Source organism: Onychostruthus taczanowskii, unplaced genomic scaffold (assembly GCF_017590055.1).
Source record: "Onychostruthus taczanowskii isolate IOZ18803 unplaced genomic scaffold, ASM1759005v1 scaffold45, whole genome shotgun sequence".
In the NCBI taxonomy this organism is placed as follows: domain Eukaryota; kingdom Metazoa; phylum Chordata; class Aves; order Passeriformes; family Passeridae; genus Onychostruthus; species Onychostruthus taczanowskii.
Genome location: NW_024502014.1, coordinates 2,687,682 through 2,708,522, shown reverse-complemented (window position 1 = coordinate 2,708,522; position 20,841 = coordinate 2,687,682). Strand labels below are relative to the sequence as shown.

General features: G+C 41.7%; 2 protein-coding genes across 7 annotated transcripts in view; both read left to right on the top strand.

The window, feature by feature from the left end:
• LOC121341085 (U2 snRNP associated SURP domain containing) overlaps positions 1–10,148 on the top strand; it is a 40,231-nt gene extending 30,083 nt beyond the window's left edge. For 5 of the 6 annotated variants that reach the window (XM_041414301.1, XM_041414300.1, XM_041414299.1 and 2 more), the window contains 6 exons: positions 96–162; positions 1,104–1,266; positions 4,633–4,743; positions 7,189–7,307; positions 8,117–8,293; positions 9,633–10,148. In XM_041414301.1, coding sequence (XP_041270235.1) covers positions 96–162; positions 1,104–1,266; positions 4,633–4,743; positions 7,189–7,307; positions 8,117–8,293; positions 9,633–9,771 — 776 coding nt within the window. In that variant the 3' untranslated portion in view covers positions 9,772–10,148. The remainder of the gene's footprint in view (positions 1–95; positions 163–1,103; positions 1,267–4,632; positions 4,744–7,188; positions 7,308–8,116; positions 8,294–9,632) is intronic. The other variant, XM_041414302.1, reaches the window with a different exon arrangement.
• Positions 10,149–20,514: 10,366 nt separating this feature from the next.
• Positions 20,515–20,841, top strand: part of CHST2 (carbohydrate sulfotransferase 2) — a 4,727-nt gene continuing 4,400 nt past the window's right edge. Inside the window, exon 1 of the mRNA XM_041414472.1 lies at positions 20,515–20,798. Within this exon, the coding sequence (XP_041270406.1) occupies positions 20,617–20,798 (182 nt within the window). The 5' untranslated portion in view covers positions 20,515–20,616. The remainder of the gene's footprint in view (positions 20,799–20,841) is intronic.

Sequence of the window (20,841 nt, the reverse complement as noted above, 5' to 3'; positions counted from 1 at the left end):
AGACTGTATATATCTTACTATAATTATATTACAAATACTGATTTTCAGATTAAGTGGTAGCTTTTTTGTTAAAATTATCCTGCTGTCTCTTCTAGCTGTTACTACTTCTAAGTGGGAGCTTTTTGACCAACATGAAGAATCTGAGGAGGAGGAAATTCAAAAGTAAATACTTTTTCATTCTAAGGAAAACATATTTATTTTATGTATCTAACATTGAGGTTTTGGAACGCCTTATTAGATATATATGTTATTTATTACATCAGTAGAACAAAAATGAAATCTTGAAAGTAGGAAAAGAAGAAAATGGAGAAAACTCAGGATTTTAGTGCAGCATTCTTTCAGCCCCCATGATTTTTTTCTAACATGATAAATTACATCTTTTAGTAGAGTTTTTAACTATGATCTTTGAATTTGTGCTGATTTGAGAATTCAGCATCAAATAGTAAGAGCTAAGGTAGTAGTATGGAAATCTTGCTGTCAGGTATATATGAAAGAATTTAAACCTCTTCCTTCTGCTGCTGAGACAAGCGCAGTGAGTCACGTTCTGAGGTGTTTCATTGGATGCTGATAGGCTCCATGCCAGCAGAAGTTGTTTTTGAGTTGTCTTTTACTTTGCTCTTCAGGCAGCTGAGAGGGTCTGTTAGTTACTGCTGTAAATACTTCCTGCATTGCAGGGAGTCCTGCAGCACTCTAGTGGCCAGCCTGGAAATGCAATTTTGGGTATCTGCCATCTCTCAGGTTTATCTCCCAAAAGCAAAAGTAGTAAATATTGTTCTTCTATTGATATACCTGAGAAGCACCATTACAGCACTTAGAGTTTCTGCTGAGGGAGTGGGTTTCCTTTTGTAGCTGAGATAGATATGTATTTGATGACTGTAAATTTCATTAATTCTTCTGCACTCTGTTTCTATGAAAAGTGTAAAAGTGTAATAAAAACTAACAGTTTAATTAAATAAAAATGAAAGTTGGATACTAATTTGTAGCTGCAGACCTACAGATTTAACAGATTTCCAAACTAGTAACTAATCCTACAAACTAAGGGAAGTACTACATTTCATATATACTTAAGAGATCTTAGTTAATTCTATATGTTTTCTTTAAAGTCAAGAAGAAGAAAGTGAAGATGAAGAAGACACACAGAGTTCTAAGTCAGAAGAACAACACATGTATTCCAATCCTATTAAAGAGGAAATGCCTGACTCCAAATCATCAGTCAAATACTCAGAAATGAGTGAAGAAAAGCGTGCCAAACTCCGAGAGATAGAGGTGAGCATGGGGTGTTTCGTGCCATCCTTCTGTACCTTTCCAGTCCTCAGCCCTTCCTGAGTTCTCTACATACAGCTGGGAGTTGTTTTTACTGAAATAATTATAGTCCTATTATATAGTGGATTTTGTTGTAGTCCGGTGTGTTTTTGTAAAGTTTAGTTTGTTCACACCCTTACCTTGCCTGGTTTTAACGTTTAAAATAAAATAGAAATAATAATATTTTGACAGTAAAAATGAAGAATAGAGTCAGGGCATATTGCCTGTTGAGAAGGACTGTTTTTTTTCACTGTTCTGTTTCACTACCACTGCAGCTTTAGATCACTTGGATGCCCTTACACTTTCTTCTCCTTGGAAAATTAACTTTTGGGATTAACTTTTGGATATGGCCTTAGTCCTCTACCTTTCTTGTTTTTTCTGTTTCTTGCCTTGAAGTATCTGTATTTTATTGCATTTTAATGTGGTTTTTTTCACTGTCTCAGCCATCAAACAAAGAAGTAGATACAGCTAACCCATGTAGTCATGAGTTGGAGGTATTTTGATTGAAGCCCTACAGGGCTCCCTGGTTCTTCTTTCCTTTCTCCAAGTACACGTGTTAGTGTAGCTGTTAAGCTTAATCAACAGAGGTTGTTATGGCTTTGTTCTGGCTTCTGAGCTTGTGCTTGACTGAGAAGGTAACTAGAACTGGAATTTAGCACGAGCTTTGTGTAGCAGTGAAGCCTTTCTGACATACACTGCCATGTAAAATCAGGTGTAAAGTTGTATGTGACTTCCTGGCTTGTATTCAGACCTGGGTTACATTGAATACCAGAATTTTTGTAGCTTCAGTTCAGTGCCTTAAAATGATATTAAGAAGTTGCTAAATGCTTATTGCAGTTGCAGCATCTCCAAGCGACAGGTTATAACCTGGGTAATGTTTGGAAGGTGGAATTGTGGCTGCCTACCTGTTCATGCTGTATGGTGCTAGTTAGCTACAATCAGACATTGGCCAAGTGTCATAATATTCTTTTAAGATGTTTAGCCAATAATATTTGAGAATGTCACAAATGTTGTTTCTCTTAAATATGCCTCCTTTTAACTATTCAGATTTTATTGAAATTAATAGACTCTCACTAAGCACTTAGAAATCTCTTGCATTGCACAGCAGTTTGATAGTTCCTGATATACAGCCATATTAAGTGAATAAATTCTGCATGTGAGAAGCTGAATGGGATTTATGTCTGACCTGACTCACGGTGGCAGTATCTTTGTAGAAAATACATGATGTTAGACTAATGAAAGTACAAGTGAATAAGTAATTTTCATGTTGCTGTAATATTGATTGTAGCAGTTATGGAAAGAGCTCCTTTCAGCCTGAGTATCTGTTTTACAGACATTATCTTGGCAGTTGTGGAGGCAGATTAGTTAGTGATTTGCTTTATCATTGTCAGTTTTGAACTGCACAAGTGTTTTAAGTTCTTTCAGCATTTTATTCTGTCAGTAAAAGTTTTAGGTGGCAAATATTTGAGTTTTTCAAGTGCATGCTTGCATTTTATTCTTTTTGGTAAGTAAATTACCATTTTGATTTCAGACTTTTGGAATTGCCTGAAGAGGAGAAAAAATTTTTTCCTATTGAGAACATTTCAGACACTATGTAGGAGTACTTAAAATTTTGCTCAAGTTTGTCATTGACAGGAAAGTACTCCCTGTACTACTTCAAAGCATTCACACTCATGGTTCTTCTTAGCATGTACCCAATCCCTGCCAAAACCCACATCCATTGTTAAATTTGAGGAAAGGAGCTGAGGAAAAAAACAACCAATTACCAGCTTTAAATTACGCCGTCTAATACGCACTGTAAAAAGTGTTGTGTGAAATATTTGGCAAAAAAATTGGTGAAATTTAATTCTCCAGCTTGCACGGTCTATACAGTGACTGCCAGGGAAGCTAAAAAATATTTTTTCATGCATTTTTTGGAAATTCATTAACAAAGCAACAATTCTTTCTCTTGGCACAATTAGTAAATTAAGTTTGTTAGCTGGAAGGAGAAAGTGAAGAAACAAACTTTGGCCTCAGCCCTTAGACTGGTGCCATCAGAGGAGGCAAGTTAGTAACCTTTTGTTTCCTTCCTTCATGCCCCTCTTAATCCTTCTGAAGTGTGAATTCTTTCCTGAACTTAGCAGGAGCAGAACCTTTCCTATAATGCTGAAGAACAGTGATTTCTTAATGTTTTTTTAAGTGTGGAAAGACTGGCACTTTGCTTTGTATTATAACTCAGATTTCAGAGTGATCTTTATGGTGGTTTGTGTGTCTTTCTTCCCCCCTGAGACATCTAAAAAAAGGTGTTTTCGTCTCTGTAAAGAGACCTTAGTGCTATGAAGTGGTAAAAAAAGGGGAAATTTATTATTTAAATTGTTCATTAAGCATGTTCCCTTAGAGTGTAGATAAACTCACAGACAAAATGAAGCAACATATTCCTCTTTGGACCTTTATCTAGGGTATCTTACTTCTGCCTCCACCTTGCTGCACAAATTTTGATAATCCTACTCCAAACAGAAATGCACAGCACAGGTTTCATCTGCAGCAGGAGGCAGGCTCATCACAAACTTGCAGAAGGTTTTAGTTCTTCTAGACCAAAAAAAAAAACCAAAAAAAACCCAAACCCCAAACAAAACAAAACCAGACCAAAAAAACAAAAAAAAAAAAAAACAAAAAAAAACCAAAAAACCATGGAGAAATTATGACATTTGCTTAAGTTTGTGACTCTGTCAGGGATACTGCAGCAAATTTAGTGTTACATTTGGCAGCACTTGAGAACTGAATTTGGTTGCTAAGCTTGTTAGCACATGAAAAAGTATTATGTTAGTAAAAATCAGTTCTTTCAAATCAGCCACGCTGTGCAAACAACCCTGAAGAGGAGGTGCATTGTTTTATGTCCTAATTATGTCAGTCATTTGATTTTAACATTCAGGGTTAAATGGAAAAAAGGCAGTTTCCAAAGGAAACTTTGAAGTAGACAAGAGAAGTTGAAAGAATATATTGACACCTGCAGTAAATTATTTCATTTTGAAAGGAAAAAAACAGACAATGACCCAAGAAATACAAGGGTGCAGTGTACTAATGATGGGAACAGAATTTAGTAGAGTAACAGAAAAAAATTCCCTCTATTTTTAGTTCTCACCATGTCTGTAAACAACTGCAGGTGCTGCAGATGAGTGTGTGGTTTTGTTACTTGGATCCATTTTAAATAAATTTAGTATCTCTGTGCACAAGCTTTTATAGAAGGAATGAAGAATACAGATTACATGTAATGGAAATTTCATTTTCAGCCACCTGCCTAACTGGATAATAATAAGTCACATAATCTAATGGTCAGTATTATTTTCACAGCTTAAGGTGATGAAGTTTCAGGATGAGTTAGAGTCTGGGAAAAGACCCAAGAAGCCAGGCCAGAGTTTTCAGGAACAGGTTGAACACTATAGAGACAAGCTGCTCCAGAGGGTAAGAGCTGTTCTTTGTTTGCCTCTGATTCTGTGATAGGATTCCATTGAGTTTATTGAATGTAAGGTGGCTTTAAACACAACAACACATGGTTCTTGTTAAAATACTGCTGTAATATCAAACTGCATGTCTAAGTCCCAGTGCTTTCTGCAGAATACATACAATCTCCTTTTTTAATCCAAGTCCTGTGGTGTTTCCCACTGCACTGCTGGGTATCAGAGCCTGTGTAGAAACCTTAGGGACCACTCCTGCACCTAACAGCAAACTGTAAGGTGTGGGAAAGCAAAGGGGCAGCCTCAGTTGAAGATGTTCATCACACTTCTCATTCTGCTTTTAGTAATTGATCTGTTGTGCTCAAGGCTTCCCAAGGAAGGGAGAAATAGTTTTAGGCAGCGTATCTGATTGTACCATGACCATTTTTAGAAGACCTCTCTGGACTACGAAGTCAGAGTGATTTTAAAAGTTAACCTCTTCTATGTGATGTGATATGATGTGATCTCAAACGAACATAATGAACAAACAGCCTCTTTGGACATTGCATATAGTGAGGGAGGATAAATGACAGTTGCTTTTCCCATCTGGTTTTACAGCCTGATAGATCACTGATGGAATTCAGTACCCATGCAGTTCCTTGGAAGCTAAATACAAATAAGCAGTTTCCACCAGGGGTTTTTCTGTCACTTGTAATTTGCATTATTTGGTGCTCAATATCTGACTAATTCACAATACCTTGAAGAAAAAGACTTTTAAAAATTAGGTAAACTGTTCCCTGAAGGAGATGCACACATGGGAGGATGATGTTTGCAGTTAAGACTTTATAAGGCTTTTATAATTTTCTTTCTAGTAGTTGTATTGTAAAACTTTCCACTTTCTTGACATTTTCTGTAAAATAAATGATTTGTAGTAAGCACAGAATGCTTAGTGAGGCAGTAGATTAAACAAACAGAAATAGATAATAACAGTCCTGATAAAATTATAGATGCCTTGTGTTGAATTAGTTCAACCAGCTCACAATATTTTGGATTTTTAGTAATTGTCTCTTTCACTTTCAAGAAAGAAATATTTATAACCATTACTATTTATTATTTAAATTTATTATTTAAATTATTTAAAACCATTATTATTTATTTATTTAAATAATATTATTAAAATATTATTTTAAACAATTATTTAAATTAATAGTAAATTATTTAAATTATTTAAAACAATAGTAACTCTGTTGTTAAGGGAATAAATTCATCTTTTGCTTTAATGCCATAATAAAGTTAGTTTTTGTAACAATAACATCATACTGATCCTGATTACATTTCCCATGAACTTGGTGGCTGGTTGTTCTTTTTTATCAAACTTACAATAAGCTTTCCAAGAGTTAATTTCCCAGCAGCATTGTATATTGTTTAGAGACTTAGAGCTATTGAAAACACTATTTATTCTTATTTATCAAGATAAAATACATAGTTATGCTGTCAAATAAACCTGGCACATCTTGAGAGTGCAGTGATTTTAGAGATACCCAACAGGAGTTTGTATGAACAGGTGTAAGGATAAGGACACTTGCAGATTTTACTGCTAAGCCTTCCCAGTAAAAAGAATGTGAAACTAGATGGGGATAAATGTCCTGGTATTTCCTGCACTTAGGTTACCTCCCCTTCCTCTACTGTTTTTTCTTTTCTTTTTTTATTTTTTCTTCACCATCCCCCCTTTTTTTTCCATTTAGCTAAGTCACCCGTTCTTTATCTTCTTTATGGGCTATGCAAGGAATATCTGTTTATTTTTTGCCATGGAATTGATTTTTTTAAATGAATGATCAGTACTAAAAACCACAGCATCTGATCTCTGTGTTCAGACTTGCTGATGAGGTTTATTTTTGTGTAGTTAATTTTCTGTTTGACAGACAGACTCGGTGTGGTCAGGGTTTGTATTTTCTCTCAAAATGGTCCTGTTGATACCTAGAAATGGACTAGAGTTGTTTGTTTTTGACAGAGTAGATGTTATTGCAGAATCTTGTTTGTATTTTTGTTTTGTCTTTAGATAACTTCTAGTTATGAGTGTATATCAATTTTCAGTATGGATGACTGTACATGTTTAAAGTAGAAAGAGGTTCCTGGTATTCTTCCATGTTTAATTTAGTATAGAAAATGTATTACAGCTGTAATATTTCCCTGAAATTTGTAACATTGAAGACTGTTCATTTCCAGTTAGACACTCAGATTTTCTCACACAGGCTGATATCCCTCATGTTTTTGTCAGTTGGTGTTACAGTAAATGTTTGTGCTGTGTCCCAAGCAGGAGGAAAGGCCTGGAGCTGGGAGGGTGTGACCATTAGTTCAGATATGTGCTGTGTTCCATCAGTGCTCACTGCTTTTATGCTGTTTGTCATTAGCTTGATTGCCTCTAATAATTACTCACACCTTATCTGAAATCATGATGTTTCTAATAATCTAGGAAAAAGAAAAAGAGATGGAAAGAGAACGGGACAGAGACAAAAAGGACAAGGAAAAGTCTGAGACCAGGTCCAAAGATAAGAAGGAAAAAGAGGAATGTACACCAACACGAAAAGAGAGGTATGGCTCTCCTTGGACTGAAGTAGATGGGAGGAAAAGCCTGACAGTATCTTTGCAGGCAGTGGCAGCCTTGAAATCACACATCTTGTATCACACATCTGATTTTAAAAGAAAAATGCAGAACCAGCCAACAAAACAAAAAACCAAACCCCGTGCTTTGGCTATTAAAACATTCTCCAAAATGTCAGAGGAATTGTCATTTTTACCCTGCCCCAAGTGAGGTCCCTTTGAACAGAGCTGCCCTTTGGCTCATTTATGCCCTGGGGAAGCATGGTCAAATGATTTCCAGTTGCAAACGGGGTTAACTGTCTTGTGGCAGTGGATTGCCTGCAGTGCCTCAGTCAGAGAGCTGTCCAGAGGAGTGGCCACAAATGAGACACAGAGGTTTCAGTGTTACTCCTCTCACAGTGCAGATGCTGAGCAGCTGGGTTTGGGGTAGCTGGCTGGACACTGATCTTCTGCTGATCTGGTGCTTGCATAGCCAAACTCTGCCGTGGTTCTAAGTGTAGCTGTCATAAAAGGCCTTGCTTTTCAGGGAGCTGTGACAGAACGTGTTTACTATTCTACCATCATTATTACCAAATTACTCACAGGCCTTAATTTTTTTTCAAGCAGAGAAAATCCGTTAAACTTAACACGACGTTAAACTTGGGGTTTTTTTTTTTTTGTTTTAATAATAAAAAGCCTACAATACCTTAATTACTTACAAGTAACTGACATGACACTGGCTAAAGCCAAGCCCCCGGCGGGGAGCAGGTGTTCTGACCGTGTGTTTTCCCTCCCCGCGTGCGTGCTGCCTGCCGCGGCAGGAAGAGGCGGCACAGCGGCTCCCCCAGCCCGTCCCGCAGCAGCGGCAGCCGCCGCGCCAAGTCGCCCTCGCCCAAGTCGGAACGCTCGGAACGCTCCGAGCGCTCCCACAAGGAGAGCTCCCGCTCCCGCTCCTCACACAAAGATTCTCCCAGGGATGTCAGTAAAAAAGGCAAAAGGTGAGCTGGTATCTTCTCTGGTTCAGGGAGCTGGTGGGTGTGTTTGGCTGGCGTTTGGGGAGCAGGGGGGTGTTTCAGCAGAGCACATCTGATACTCGGGTAGCAGGCTCTCACAGTGCACGTTCCTCATTAATCAGGGGGGTGTTTCAGCAGAGCGCATCTGATACTCGGGTAGCAGGCTCTCACAGTACTCTGCAGTGCACGCTCCTCATTAAGGCCTTCGAGCACTGAGGCTGGAAGTCCACACAGCCTCCTGCCCTGATACAGCTCCAGAGTCTGTTCTGCTGTGGTTTTCTTTACCTGTTTACTGGTGATTTTAAGAAATGCTGCTTTAAACCGGAGCACCTTACTGCTTTCTTAGCTTTTTATTTTCAAAGGATGTCTTCTGTAGTCCTAAAATTCCTGTAGCCCTTCTAAAGAACCTCTCAAATTGGAGTGACCATGCAGCTTTTCACTGATGGTCAGCTTACATGAAGCTTCTCACTCCCACAGTTCGTTTTTTAAGGGAAAAAAATCAGATATTGCCTATGGGGTTTTGTTTCCGAGATAGGTATTTCCTAACCTCCACCCTGACACAAATATTTGTCTTTAGTTAATGTTAAACTTGAGGTGAAATTTTATTATTCTGCTAAAGCTGCTGTATCTTGGAAGTTCACCTTCCACTTCTTTTAGAGGTGTAGAATATCTCACTGATATAAAATTCCTCAGTCAGGCTGAGGAGTACTCCTTTGATGGTGTTGAAAAAAATCATAGCACTTAACTACAGTATTCTTGTGCTTATATAAATAAGGATTTCAAATAAAAGTAGAAAAGTAGTTGAGATTTTATTTTTAGAGTTAATATGATGCTCATTGAGGTTTCATTATATTAGATCAATATGTTAGGGGTGGGTTAGATGACAGTAAATTTATTCAGTGTTCCTTCTTTTTCTGTGGGGCTGGATCACAATCTGAATATGCTTGATGAAAATCAAAAGTATTTCACTGTAACACAATTGAACATAGTTTTTAATTTCTGTGTGGACATAGGCTGCAATTCATACAAGAGCCAGGCTAGCTGAGACTCATGTGAAAGGCTGTGAGCTCCTGGTGTGGGTTTAAGGATATAGTGTGTGTTATTTTTCATGTGGGTTCTAAGCACTGAAGTTAAGCCCAAAATACTCTCAAAACCTTATAATGTAAAAATGGCCTTTTTTCCAAAAGCAACATATCATCCTGTTACTTTCATTATTAGGGAAAAATTTTTTCTGCCTCGTTTGGCTCAATAAATAAATACAAATAACTTCAGGAAAAGATGCTTTTCTCTATTAATATTTGACTTTTTTTTTTTTTTTTGGCAGGTCGCCATCTGGCTCCAGGACACCCAAAAGATCAAGAAGATCACGATCCAGATCCCCTAAAAAGTCAGGGAAAAAATCCAGGTCTCAGTCCCGTTCTCCTCACAGATCTCACAAGAAGTCAAAGAAAAGCAAACACTGACATTGTTAATATTTTTTATGATGCTGTCACTTACTGGAAATGCGGTTTTGTTTTTGTGCCTGAACAGTCTGTTTAAAAACAAAAAAGCATTCCTGATTTTTTTTTTGTGAATGCACGTGTATACTCATGAGTATCTGCATCTGTAGACCTGTCATTGTTTTATATTGTACAAAAATATCTTCATTGTGACTATTTCCCAAAAGAAACATTTTTGTGTTTAGAAGTTTCATCAGAAATGTGTGTAACTGATCTGCTGGCAGTAGTGATATTTTGTTTTTAGAATGTTGTGACATAGCAGAAATAACCCAAATGTTCCCCCTTTTTGTAGCTTTGACAATTTGAATTAGATTTCAAATAAAATCTGAACAGAAAATGAAGATGTTGTTTTCTTGCCCCAGTGGTGATGCAGATCCCAGAGGGAGTGCAGAGTTTGTCTGGGAGTTCTGTGTATTTCAGACAGACTGGGGTGCTGCATGGTTCAGTGCAGCGTGGCTCTGTTCTGTTCTCACTGGTTTGACTGCCCAGATACAGGCACCTGAATCCAGTGGAGGGGGTTTCTTTCCTGCTGTGAGATTTTACTGTAAGAAGAGTCCAGCAGTCTGGTACCTACCCCAATAAGCTTTACAGGTAAATCTTTGCTTCCTGTGTCTGCATTTTAACCACAGGGAACATTTATAACACCACTGTAATGTTTGTGTTCGTTTTTACAAAAGGGCCTCTGCAAAGACACATCCTCTGGGGGTGTGTGTGTAGCATATGTGTGATGTCTCAGTAACAAGCCACCTTTGTGGCACACATGGGGAGCACTAAAGCACAGCATGCCTGAGGCTCTGTGAGTTCTTACATATAGATAGAATAATTGCAGCCTTCAGTACACTCTTGTTTTCTAAAGCTGATTTTTCCTGCAAAAGGACATCTTTTATATTATTTTACTGAATTTATTCTTCTGTTGTGAAAATTCTTGAAGATGGGAAAAATTAAATTTTACTACATATTTATTAATTTTGATTTGAGAGGCTGTTTAACTTCCTTTTTCATGTTAGGCTTTCCCTTCTCCAAACCTCTTCTGTGTCTTATGCATTGATGTGGCTTTAAATTGCATCACCTCACCATGCAACCTTTCTGTGGGTGGGAGAGGGGGAGGTTTCAGTGTTTACACGTGGAGGTGTGGGGAGATGGAAATAAAATTCTAAAATCAAAAGGGATCTGGCCTCTTGTGAACTGTCCGTGAAAGCCAAAGGTGTGCTTAGCTGCAGCACAGAGTGCTGGATGGTGGCCTGCTGGTACATTGGTGTGTCCACAGGCTTCTCACAGTTAGAGATTTGTAAATGCACTGGGGAAAACCTCTTGGACATGTAAATCACCTCACTGGCTGCCCTTCCAGAAGCAGGATCTAAAAGGTCTTACAAAAAAGAAAACAAAATGTCTCTCTTTTTTTTTCCTGATGAGAGACATTGTTATAAGATTATGTAAATGGTTGCATGTGTGATGCAACACATCACGTATGTGATGTTTTTTCCAATGAGAATGCTGCAGTGATCTGGAACACTGAAAATATGAAGAATGCATGCATACTGTAAAGACTTAGAATGAGTATTGAATAGATGCATTGATAATGAGAAAATAATACACCTTTTATCTGTTTGTAATACATTATAAAAAATCTGTTTTAGAAATGTGCAGAGTTTATTTTTTGTATTTTTTTTTCTGCCTGTAACATAAGGTGATTCAGGATAGGATTCAGCAGAGATTTTGGTTGCTAAACTATTATAAACAAATTATTTTTTTTCCTTAAATGCTGTGTATTTATACTTGGCACAGACCAGATGAGGCTTTCTAGAAAGAAAAGTAGGTATTAAAATCAGTTGGGGATAGGGAGAATCCTAACTGTGCAGTGGGAAGATGAACAGATCCAATTAACTTCTTCATTACTTTTATCTTGTAGCTGTTTATAAATGGAGGAGTGATAAATGTCAGTGTTCTGGGTCAAGTGGGACTAAAGATGCTTTGCCACAGGAGTATTTTATCTGCAGAATCAATTGTATATTTCATTTAATAGCTAAAAACCCTCAGGGTAGAAAAACACTTAGCATTTCAGGTACTTTTCAATAATTAATTTTCATTTCAGCTTTTACAAAATTCTCATCAGTGATTATAGAAAGCTTAAGCCAAGTAGCAAGAGAGCTAAAGGAGCACACCCATTAGGGTTTATTTTGTAACTGCTCTATTATGCAATGCCTTTTTCAGTATCTGTTCTCTAAATACCATAGCCATACCTCTTGTTCTTTGCTTTGTGTCCTGGGCTCTAAAACAGCTGATCTTACCCAATGGTCTCTTAAGAGCACTTCAGAATCTGTATCTTTTACTGAATTGCCTGGACTTGTTTGCCCTGTAGAAAAGAGTATCTTTTGATCCTGCTTAATCTTAATTTCCTCCTGCTTTTGTACTTTTGTTTATAGCTTGGCTTTTCCACAAAGAGAAGCGGGAAGGAGGCGACATCTGCTAACAAATATTTTGTAAAAGATGCAAAGTATTACTGAAGACTTAAAATCAGGCTTATGAAATTCATTTTTCTTTAGGTCACGTTGTGGTGACAAGGTGCAGTTGCCGTATGCCATTACTATGTGACTTGTGTTTCTGCAGCATTTTGGGTGAAGTGCTGAGTGGGTAATGTGGATAACTGATCTGAGATTCAGGAAGCAGCATTCAGATGAAGCCTTGTGAAATAAAGTTCTGTCCTGAGGAGGTGTGGTCCTGTGTCTCCCCATGGTTTCTGTGTGGTAGAGGAAGAAGGAGCCCATTATCCTCTGAGAGCCCTCAGTGTGCGAGTCCAGCTCTTCACTTTGGGAGGCGTGGAGACACGAGTAACAGGCTGGCTCCTCTCCTGCCCTACCTTAGGGAAACCAGAGGGAGATGTTCATTCTTCAGTGTTTAGGCTTGTCCAAAGCAGAGAAAGTGAGTGTAGCTTGTACAGCCTGGTTCTAGCCTGGCTGGGAGCAGCCTGTAACAGAGTGGGGTGACCTTGGGAAGGGAATGTCCCTGGTATGTTCCCAGATCTGTGCTGGATGCTGCTGTCCTGGTGGGCTTTGGTGAAGCCTGCCCTGCACTCCTGCACTCCCATGCTTATGGGAAGGGCTCCAAGGGCCACAGCTGCAGGTGCATTGCTCTGAGCCGGTCCTGGCCCCAGGCGTGTCTCCGCCAGGCTTGCTCAGACTCAGTGCTGACCTGTGGGCCCTGTGCTGCTGCAGAAGGCTACACAGTGCGTAGGGCCTCCTTGCAACAATTAAAATCTTCCCAGTGTTACAGAAGTGTTTGTCTCTGAACTGCCTGTTTTAAACTCTGACTTCCTTTGGCTTCCCTGCACAAGAGCTGCGTGTATTTTTTTTGATACTGTTTGAGGAAGAGTTGGTTTCTGAATGTCAGTGCCAGGGTATTATTCAGACACTGTACATGTGCATGTGGTCTCCCCCGCCTCCCCTTTGCAGGTATTGAAGTGTAAGAATCAACAACCACTTAGGAACAAGGGTAACAAATCAATGTTTCCCAAAGCATGTATTTAGAATTGCAGCTATCGCTGATGTGGGTTCATCTGTGCTGGTGACACAAGAGCAAAGAGCTCACGTAACACCTTAAAAACCAGAATCTTGGGATGAGAAAAGCAAGGTCAGCCACAAATGGCAAATCTGCTCTGACTAATCACTTGAGGCAGCTTGCTTGTGGGGTTTTCCTCCACAGGCATTGATAGTGCTTCAGTGGAATTAATACTTTGAATAAATAAAAATGCAAAGCATTGCTGTATTTCAGCAGATGGACTGAGGTCTGAACTTGGTAGTTTTTAGATAGGTAGCTTGCTGCATGCACTTTTGTACAGCTGTGTGAAGAGTTTGGGGTGGGATAGTTTTCATCTATTCTCGGCCTGCCCTGAATACTTAAGGTGAATATTCTAGAGGAGAAGACAGCAACAATGACATAACCTAGAGGAGAATTTTACTTATCTTCTCTTAAAATCAAGCACTGTTCAGGATCAATTAAGCTACTCAGTAAACTGAGATTTATCAAATTACAAACATGATAGTGCCAGTCTGAAAATTTTATCAGTTTTCTGAATATGGCTGCTGAGGTAATTTTATTAAAATAACTCATAGTAGTATTTTAAGATTTCTTTTTCTCAGTGGTGCATGTGCTGTGTCAATACTTCCAATACTTTGGTAGTTCTTACTGCTGCTGGAGCTGCTGCTCCTCAATTTGTAAGCCACTCTTGTAAGAATAACAACTAAAATGCTAATTTAATTTTGTCCAAATCTCTTGCCCTGTAGGATACAGAAGTCTCAGACAATTGCATACTGTTTTTCCTCCACCTGCTTCTGTCTGTACAGTGTTGGTTTTCATGGGTGAGCCTGTGCCATTTGCCACTTCTGATGTCTGGTCTTGTGCTGGGATGTTCTACAGTGTAACTCTGTCATAAGCTAGAAAGTTTTCTGTTTGTGGTTATTTAAAGAGGAAATGGTAGTTTCACATGCACTTTTTTGTCTTACTTGCTTTTGGGTTTGTATTTTATACAGAAAATTTTCCAACTGACATGGCAACAATAAAATTGTCAGTTTGCTGATTGCCAGAAATGGTTTTATTTTTAAGCTGGAAGAGAGCAATGTTCGTGCCTGCTACGCATGAACAGCTCCTTGGCCTCTGCTGCTCGATGCTGTTCTGCCTGTGTTGTCCAAGCCTAATGGCTGCTGCTGTTCTTCTGTCAACAGTGACCTCTGTGCTGCTCTAACTCGTTAATGAGGCATGGGCTGCTCACTCTAGTCTGTATGAATCTCCCTTGAACAAAGGATACTCCACTTGGGGCTGCTGCTGGGACAGGGAGATGGTGAGCAGCTCGTTAGCGCTGGCAGCGGTTTGCAGGAGGCCAGGGAGGGCGTGGGGCCGGGGGCGCTCTGCTGGGAGCTTGAGTGCTGTGGCAGGGCCAGTGTCACACCTCGGTGCTGCTTTGGGGCCAGGTCCTGTTCCAGCCCTCCCTGTGCCTCTTGTTCTCTCCTTCTGTCCTTCCTGCTGCCTTGTTTGACAGCTTGCCTTGTGGAAGGGGTGAGTGGGCACAGGGTGGGCAGGCTCACAGGATGAGGTGCAGGGCAGGAAGGATGTGCAGAACGGGAGCCGTCCCTTAGCAGCCTTGAGCTGCTACAGGCTGTGCCTCTGTCCTTCTCCCCTTTGCTCCAGGGACTCTTCAACACAGCACTCAAACCTGAGAGGAGCAAATGCCTCCAAGATAATTTAGGTTCTGCAAGATCTGTGAAAGATGAAAGAGAGGAAAGAGACCTCAGATGCCCCCACAAGATGGGAAAGGCTGGGATATGAACTCTTGATGTTAGAGGCCAGAATATTCCTTTGGGATAGATTACAAATCCCAGTTACTGAGATCTCTCCTTAGAGCTCAGAGTTCTTAAACACGGGTTTTGATATCCCTGGACCTCACTCTATTTTTACTCTTGTGTGAACTGGGGAACTTGCTGTAGCTGTTGGTCTTAAATACAAACCATCAGTTTGACTCTTCAAGACCTTGTTAAGAGGCTGCCTGCAAGCGAGTGTGGAATGTGTTTCCTGAATCTTTCTTGGCCTCCTGAGGCTGGACCTAGGTCTGAGATTAGAGCTTCTGTGTGGTAACTATGCCTGTAGAGAGGTGAGCAAGGAGAAACAGTAAATATAAGGTCTTTGTAAAGCTCTCAGAAATCTTTCACAGAAAGATTTAACCTGGCAGAATTTCTTAATTCTGTATGACAAATTGTTCTTGTTTTAAAATTTAGCTGGCGTGGGAAGAGGAGGGTGGAATTGATGCATACAGTTTGGATTTGTGGAAGATGGAGCAGCCTGTGCCCAGGACTGAACTTCCAGGATCATTACCAGCAATCAGAACCATCACCAAAGCCATCACTGGGAGTAGAAACCAGTTTTCATATTTTTTGAGCCATGCTAAAGAGGTACAGCTCTGGTGTTTCAGGAATGATTTAGCCAAATGTGTTTACCTGCTGGATTCTGCTAGAGCAAACACTGACCACATTGCTGCAAATGGAAACTAGGAGGATAGAGGTGAATCTTCTGAACTTGTTGTGGTGTAGAGGTTTGCACTGCAGCTGATACTGGGCATTTTCACCGTGAAATCTACATCTCTTGCATTGCTGGTGATTTTTTTTTTCCTTGGCTTTTCAGGTTATCTTCCCTTTAGAACTTGAACCAGTTACACAACAGCCGAAAAAAGATTTCTAATTTTAATAAAAGTCAAGTAGAGACTAATCTACACTGCAGTGTCCCCAGGACATTTGCAAAGTTCTGGAATTCCTTCAGCTGCACAAACAGAAATTTATAAATATTTATTGAAGTGCAGTTTATTGAAAATATCACCTGTGCAACTGGAAGTGAACATGAAAGAGAAACTGGGGTGGCAGGGAACAGCTTGTTACAGACAAGTTGTCCGCTTGGTTTTGTGTTTCTGGTTTAGATTTTGGTCCCTGCCAGCTGCTTCTGCACACATGGTTCGGAAGGAACATCCAAGGGAAAATGGATACTTTAGGAGGCAGATTGTGGCAGCCATCACTTAATGGAATGGCTGTTGAAGGATTCAACATTACTGGAAAAAAGTGTATTTTGGGGGAAATCAGCTGCCACTGCTGCATGACATGTTGAGTATGCTGTTAAGACATCATGCACATACTAGAAGGAAGGGTGCAAAATATAAACACCTGCAATTCTAAATGATGCTGTAGAGATTCTTCTCACCCATCTCCAGTGGTGAGACTAAAATACAGTCTTAAACAAATTCATAGGTTTCCCAAGTTTTGAGACCTACTCAATTTTATATAAATTTTGTTCACATTTTGTGGTCTATAATTTGTGCTTTAGTTTTAAGAATCTCACTTTTGGGCAATGTTTGAGGAATTCAGGATCTCTGTTTATCCTGATTAGGCTAGATACAGGACTATTTAATCAGCACCCAGAACTGATCTCACACTAGGTTTACAACAGCATAAATCTCCGTCTTTCAATTTCTTTTAAAAGATAAAATCTTGCTCAAGTCTGACTTCAGGAAAAACTTCTCCTTGTGCTCATCGCATGCTTGTGAACATGAGAAAGGCAAATCTTAAAGCATGAAAAAATAGAAAGCTGGAATGTGTTTCAATAAGGATGAAACCTTTTTCAGCCCCATTGCCTAAATGGGGTGTCGTGGAGGGGATCTGCTTGGAGAATTCTGACTGAGGCAGTATCACTTGGAGGGAGGAAGAAATTCAGCTAGTCAGGATTTGGGTTGCCTAAATATTACATGTAAGATTCATAAACATAGTTACTAAATATAAAATACTAAACTGTAACATAAAATATCTAAGCATTGAATGAAAAAAAAATGTTTTCCTCTCATATTTTAAATTGGGGCATTTTAATTGCAGGTACTTATCCCTCACTTTACACATTGCTGGCTGCAGAGTTTGAGGGAAATACAGCCACCCGACTTCTATCTGAGTTTTGTAGTGTGTAACAATCTGCACTGGAAAAGGAGAATTCTCTTCTGCTCCTCAAAGCAAACTACATGTAATTGTCAAAAAGTAAAGCTGGCCTGGAAAGAAGTGTTGGGGCTTTGATTTTTAGTTTTTGAATGATGAATTTTGCTTTTTGAAGAAAGGAAACTTTTTATTATTTGACATGGGGGATCTAGTATACTGAAATTTGTGATCATAAAATAGATTGATATGAAATAAAATAGAGGGTGGAAAATGTACACTGAAATACCTGAATATATTTGTGAAGAGCTGTATTTGTTCAGCTGCAGAATGTTCCTCTTTCACACACTTTCTGTGCCTCTTAAAATTTTTTTATACTTTTGTGTTTCTTTGCCATATATGTTTCTAATGCTTTGCAACAGATGTATAAATGATTTTAAAAAACCAACCAACCAAATCTCCAAACTTGTGAATTGAAAGTTGGCTGTATAAATCTCTTCCATATAAACTTATTCAATATTCATTGATATTGAGTTCTTCAAAGTGCTACTTGACTGCCAGGTCTGAACTTCTGGGAAGATCAGATAAAGCAGCTGCACTGAGCACGACTGATTGCAGTTGTGTTGTGCGTGGGTACTTGGATGCACCTGCACAGCATAAACACCTACATTGCTCCAGTTTTGAAAAGTAAGATTCTGTTTAGCCGCATGTAGGTTGAATTAAAGAGCTGCTGGCCTCGTGTTTTCCTCGTTGAGTTGGAGCAGTTTGATGAAGGCAGTGTTGCTTTCACTCGCTGATTCAGAGAGACGTAACCACTGTGTAGCAGCGGGGAAGGTGCAGGATCCAATTACAACTTTTCATGTTTGGGTTTACTGATTAGTTTTACCATTTCAGATGTTATACCTGCAGTTCATGTTTGCTTATCTTTGTTACTTGCTAAATTTTAAATGCTGTAAGAACTGGAGCTGGCATTGTGGTTTTTTTTTCAGAAAATTTCATATCTCTCTTCAACCAAGTGAAATGGAAAGAAGGAATTAATTTAACTTCATGGTATTGTAATGATTTTTCACTGCTATGAATTGGTTTTGCTCCCTGTAGTCTCTGTCCTTTATTGCATTAGTGCTGCAGAACAATAGTGGTGGGAGATATTGCTTTATGAACTCCAGCGACTCAGTACTGCCGTTGTCATTCATCATCTAATATAGGCTAATTGATGCTACTACAGACCATTCCAGAACGAAAAATATATAAAAAAGCAAAAGTCTTGTTTTATGTGAAGAACACATGGATTAAACCTAAAGAATATAATAACGGCAAGAATTTTATGCTACACGATACTCCAGAGGTTTATTTTCTGTTATATACTATGTTTCAAGAGTTACAAGTCAATTGTTTTAAGCTCATTTAAACTGCACATTTCTTTTGCAACTAGATACAAATAGATACAAATAATTTGTACACAATGTGGTTTTAAAGATTTCCTCTGGAGCAACGTAGGGTAAAAAAATGGCTTCCCCTTCCCCCTCACTTTGATGAAATAGAGACTTCTTGAATATTTAATGGTCATTTAAAGTCTGCTATTAACAAATCACTTCTGTACGAGAAGTCACAGTGACATTTGCACGCTGCCGCCAGAATCACTGGCAGCTTGCGGGCGGGTGCTGAGTAGTCCGGTGCGCTCTGATGGCCGTGTCGCACACCAGGGGCGCTCCCTGCTCCCAGCCCGCCGCCACCCTGCCCTGGCAAGGCTCGGACAGAGGAGCCCTCTGCTACAGATCTTACCCTTGCCTTTGAGGCTGCAAGGGGCTTAGAAGTTTTTCCAGAAAGGGACCTTGGCTGGTAACATCCCTGCAGAAAGTGTGGGAGGAGTATTGAAATGTTTTGATAAGCGATATGAAGATTGCTTACACATTTTCCTTCACCCTCTTATGCTGTTTTCTTGCATTTATTGAATAGCGTGCTACCAGGCAAGGCACACAGCGGGTGAATTTGTGCTTTGTCTGCTCTCTGAGTGTAAAAGCTTTTGCTGTAGTGTCAGATCCGTGCTGTTAATAAACCTTCCAGCAAAATCTCCCCATTGTCATCTGTCGTGGATGGTCTGAGCCAGGGGCAGCCCCCAGCGCTCCAGGCTCCCAGCTGCCCGGGGAGATGGGCCGTGTGTGTCTGTGCGTGCTGGGAAACGCGGCACCAGTGCGAGAGCTGCTGGGTACAGAAAGCAAAGCACAGGAGAGAGCCGCGAAATGCTTCTGTAACTCGTGAGCAGCCCCGGAGCGCTCCGAGCTCGGTCGGGGGCGGAGGAAACCGCTGAGAAAATTCTGTAAGAGTCACTGAGCTTTGCCAGAAGCCCATGGGGGAGCCTGTGCCCCACAAGTGCGCTGTCCCCGCGGGACCCACCACTCCGCGCACTTTTCAGGCGCCTTTTGGGGATGTGGTCGTCTTTAAAGCATCGCTGCTGCCTGGAGCCGCACCACTGCCCTTCGCACAGCGCCGTGTCGCCAGGACACAGGAGAAAGCGCTGCTCGTTTCCGCTCCCACCTGGGGCAGGGAGTCTCGGGGCCCATCGCCGGCCAGCTGCCGGCTCGGTGCCCGCGGGGCCGGGGCAGGAGCGGGGCTGCGCTGGGCTCTCCCCGGCACTCGCGGGCCAGCACCGCGCTCCGGCCACTCCAGCACCGAAGGGGCCGCCCGGTGACCGGACACCGGCTATTAAAACACTGTGAAGAACTGCGGGCGGAGGGATTTGTGCTGAGCTCTGCCAGGAAGATCCAGTGTGAGGGTTTTTTTTAAACGTTTTGGAGAACCTTTGAGAACTCCGAGTTTCTGCACAAACCAAGATAAGGGCGGCGGGGCTGGCCCCGGAATCCTCTCAGGCCTTTCAGGGATCTTTCCCCCCTCTTCTGGTTTTCCCGTTACCGGCGCAGCTCCGCTGTGCGAGGGGTACCCGGCGAGGAGCCTCCCGCCGGGCTGGGCTGGCGGCAGCGCCCCGGCAGAGCGGAGAGGGGCTCCCAGCAGCGCCCGCCGCCTCCGGCGGTGCGGGGCCCGGCCGGGGTCGGGATCGGTGCCGATCAGCCCGGGCTCTCCCCGGGGGCGGTCGGCCGGAGCGGGCGGGGCGCCGCATCCCGAGGCCGGGCGGCGGGGCCGCCAATGGCGAGCGCGGGGCGGGCGTCGCCAATCGGGGCCGCCCCTCGGTGGCGGCGGCGGCACCGGAGCTCTCCCGGCGCGGCGGGGGCGGGGCGGGAGCGATGCGCTCTGTCGGGGCGGCCGGCCGGGAGACGGCGCCGGGGGCGGCGCGCCCTGCTGCCCGCCGCGGGCCCCGGGGCGCCGGGGCGCTGAGCAACAGTTGGCCCCGCCGCCGCCCAGCATGAAAGTGTGCCGGCGGAAGGCGCTGGCGCTGTGCCTGGGCTACGCGCTGCTGCTGCTGCTCGCCGCGCTCAACCTGCTGGAGTACAAGTGGCGGCGGGAGCCGCGGCGCTGCGGGGAGCCCCCGGCAGCCCCCCGCCACCACCCCCCGCCGCCGCCGCCACCGGCCGGGAGCCGCGGCCCGGCGGGCGCCCGGCGGGAGCTGGGCTATGTCTTTACCCCCCCG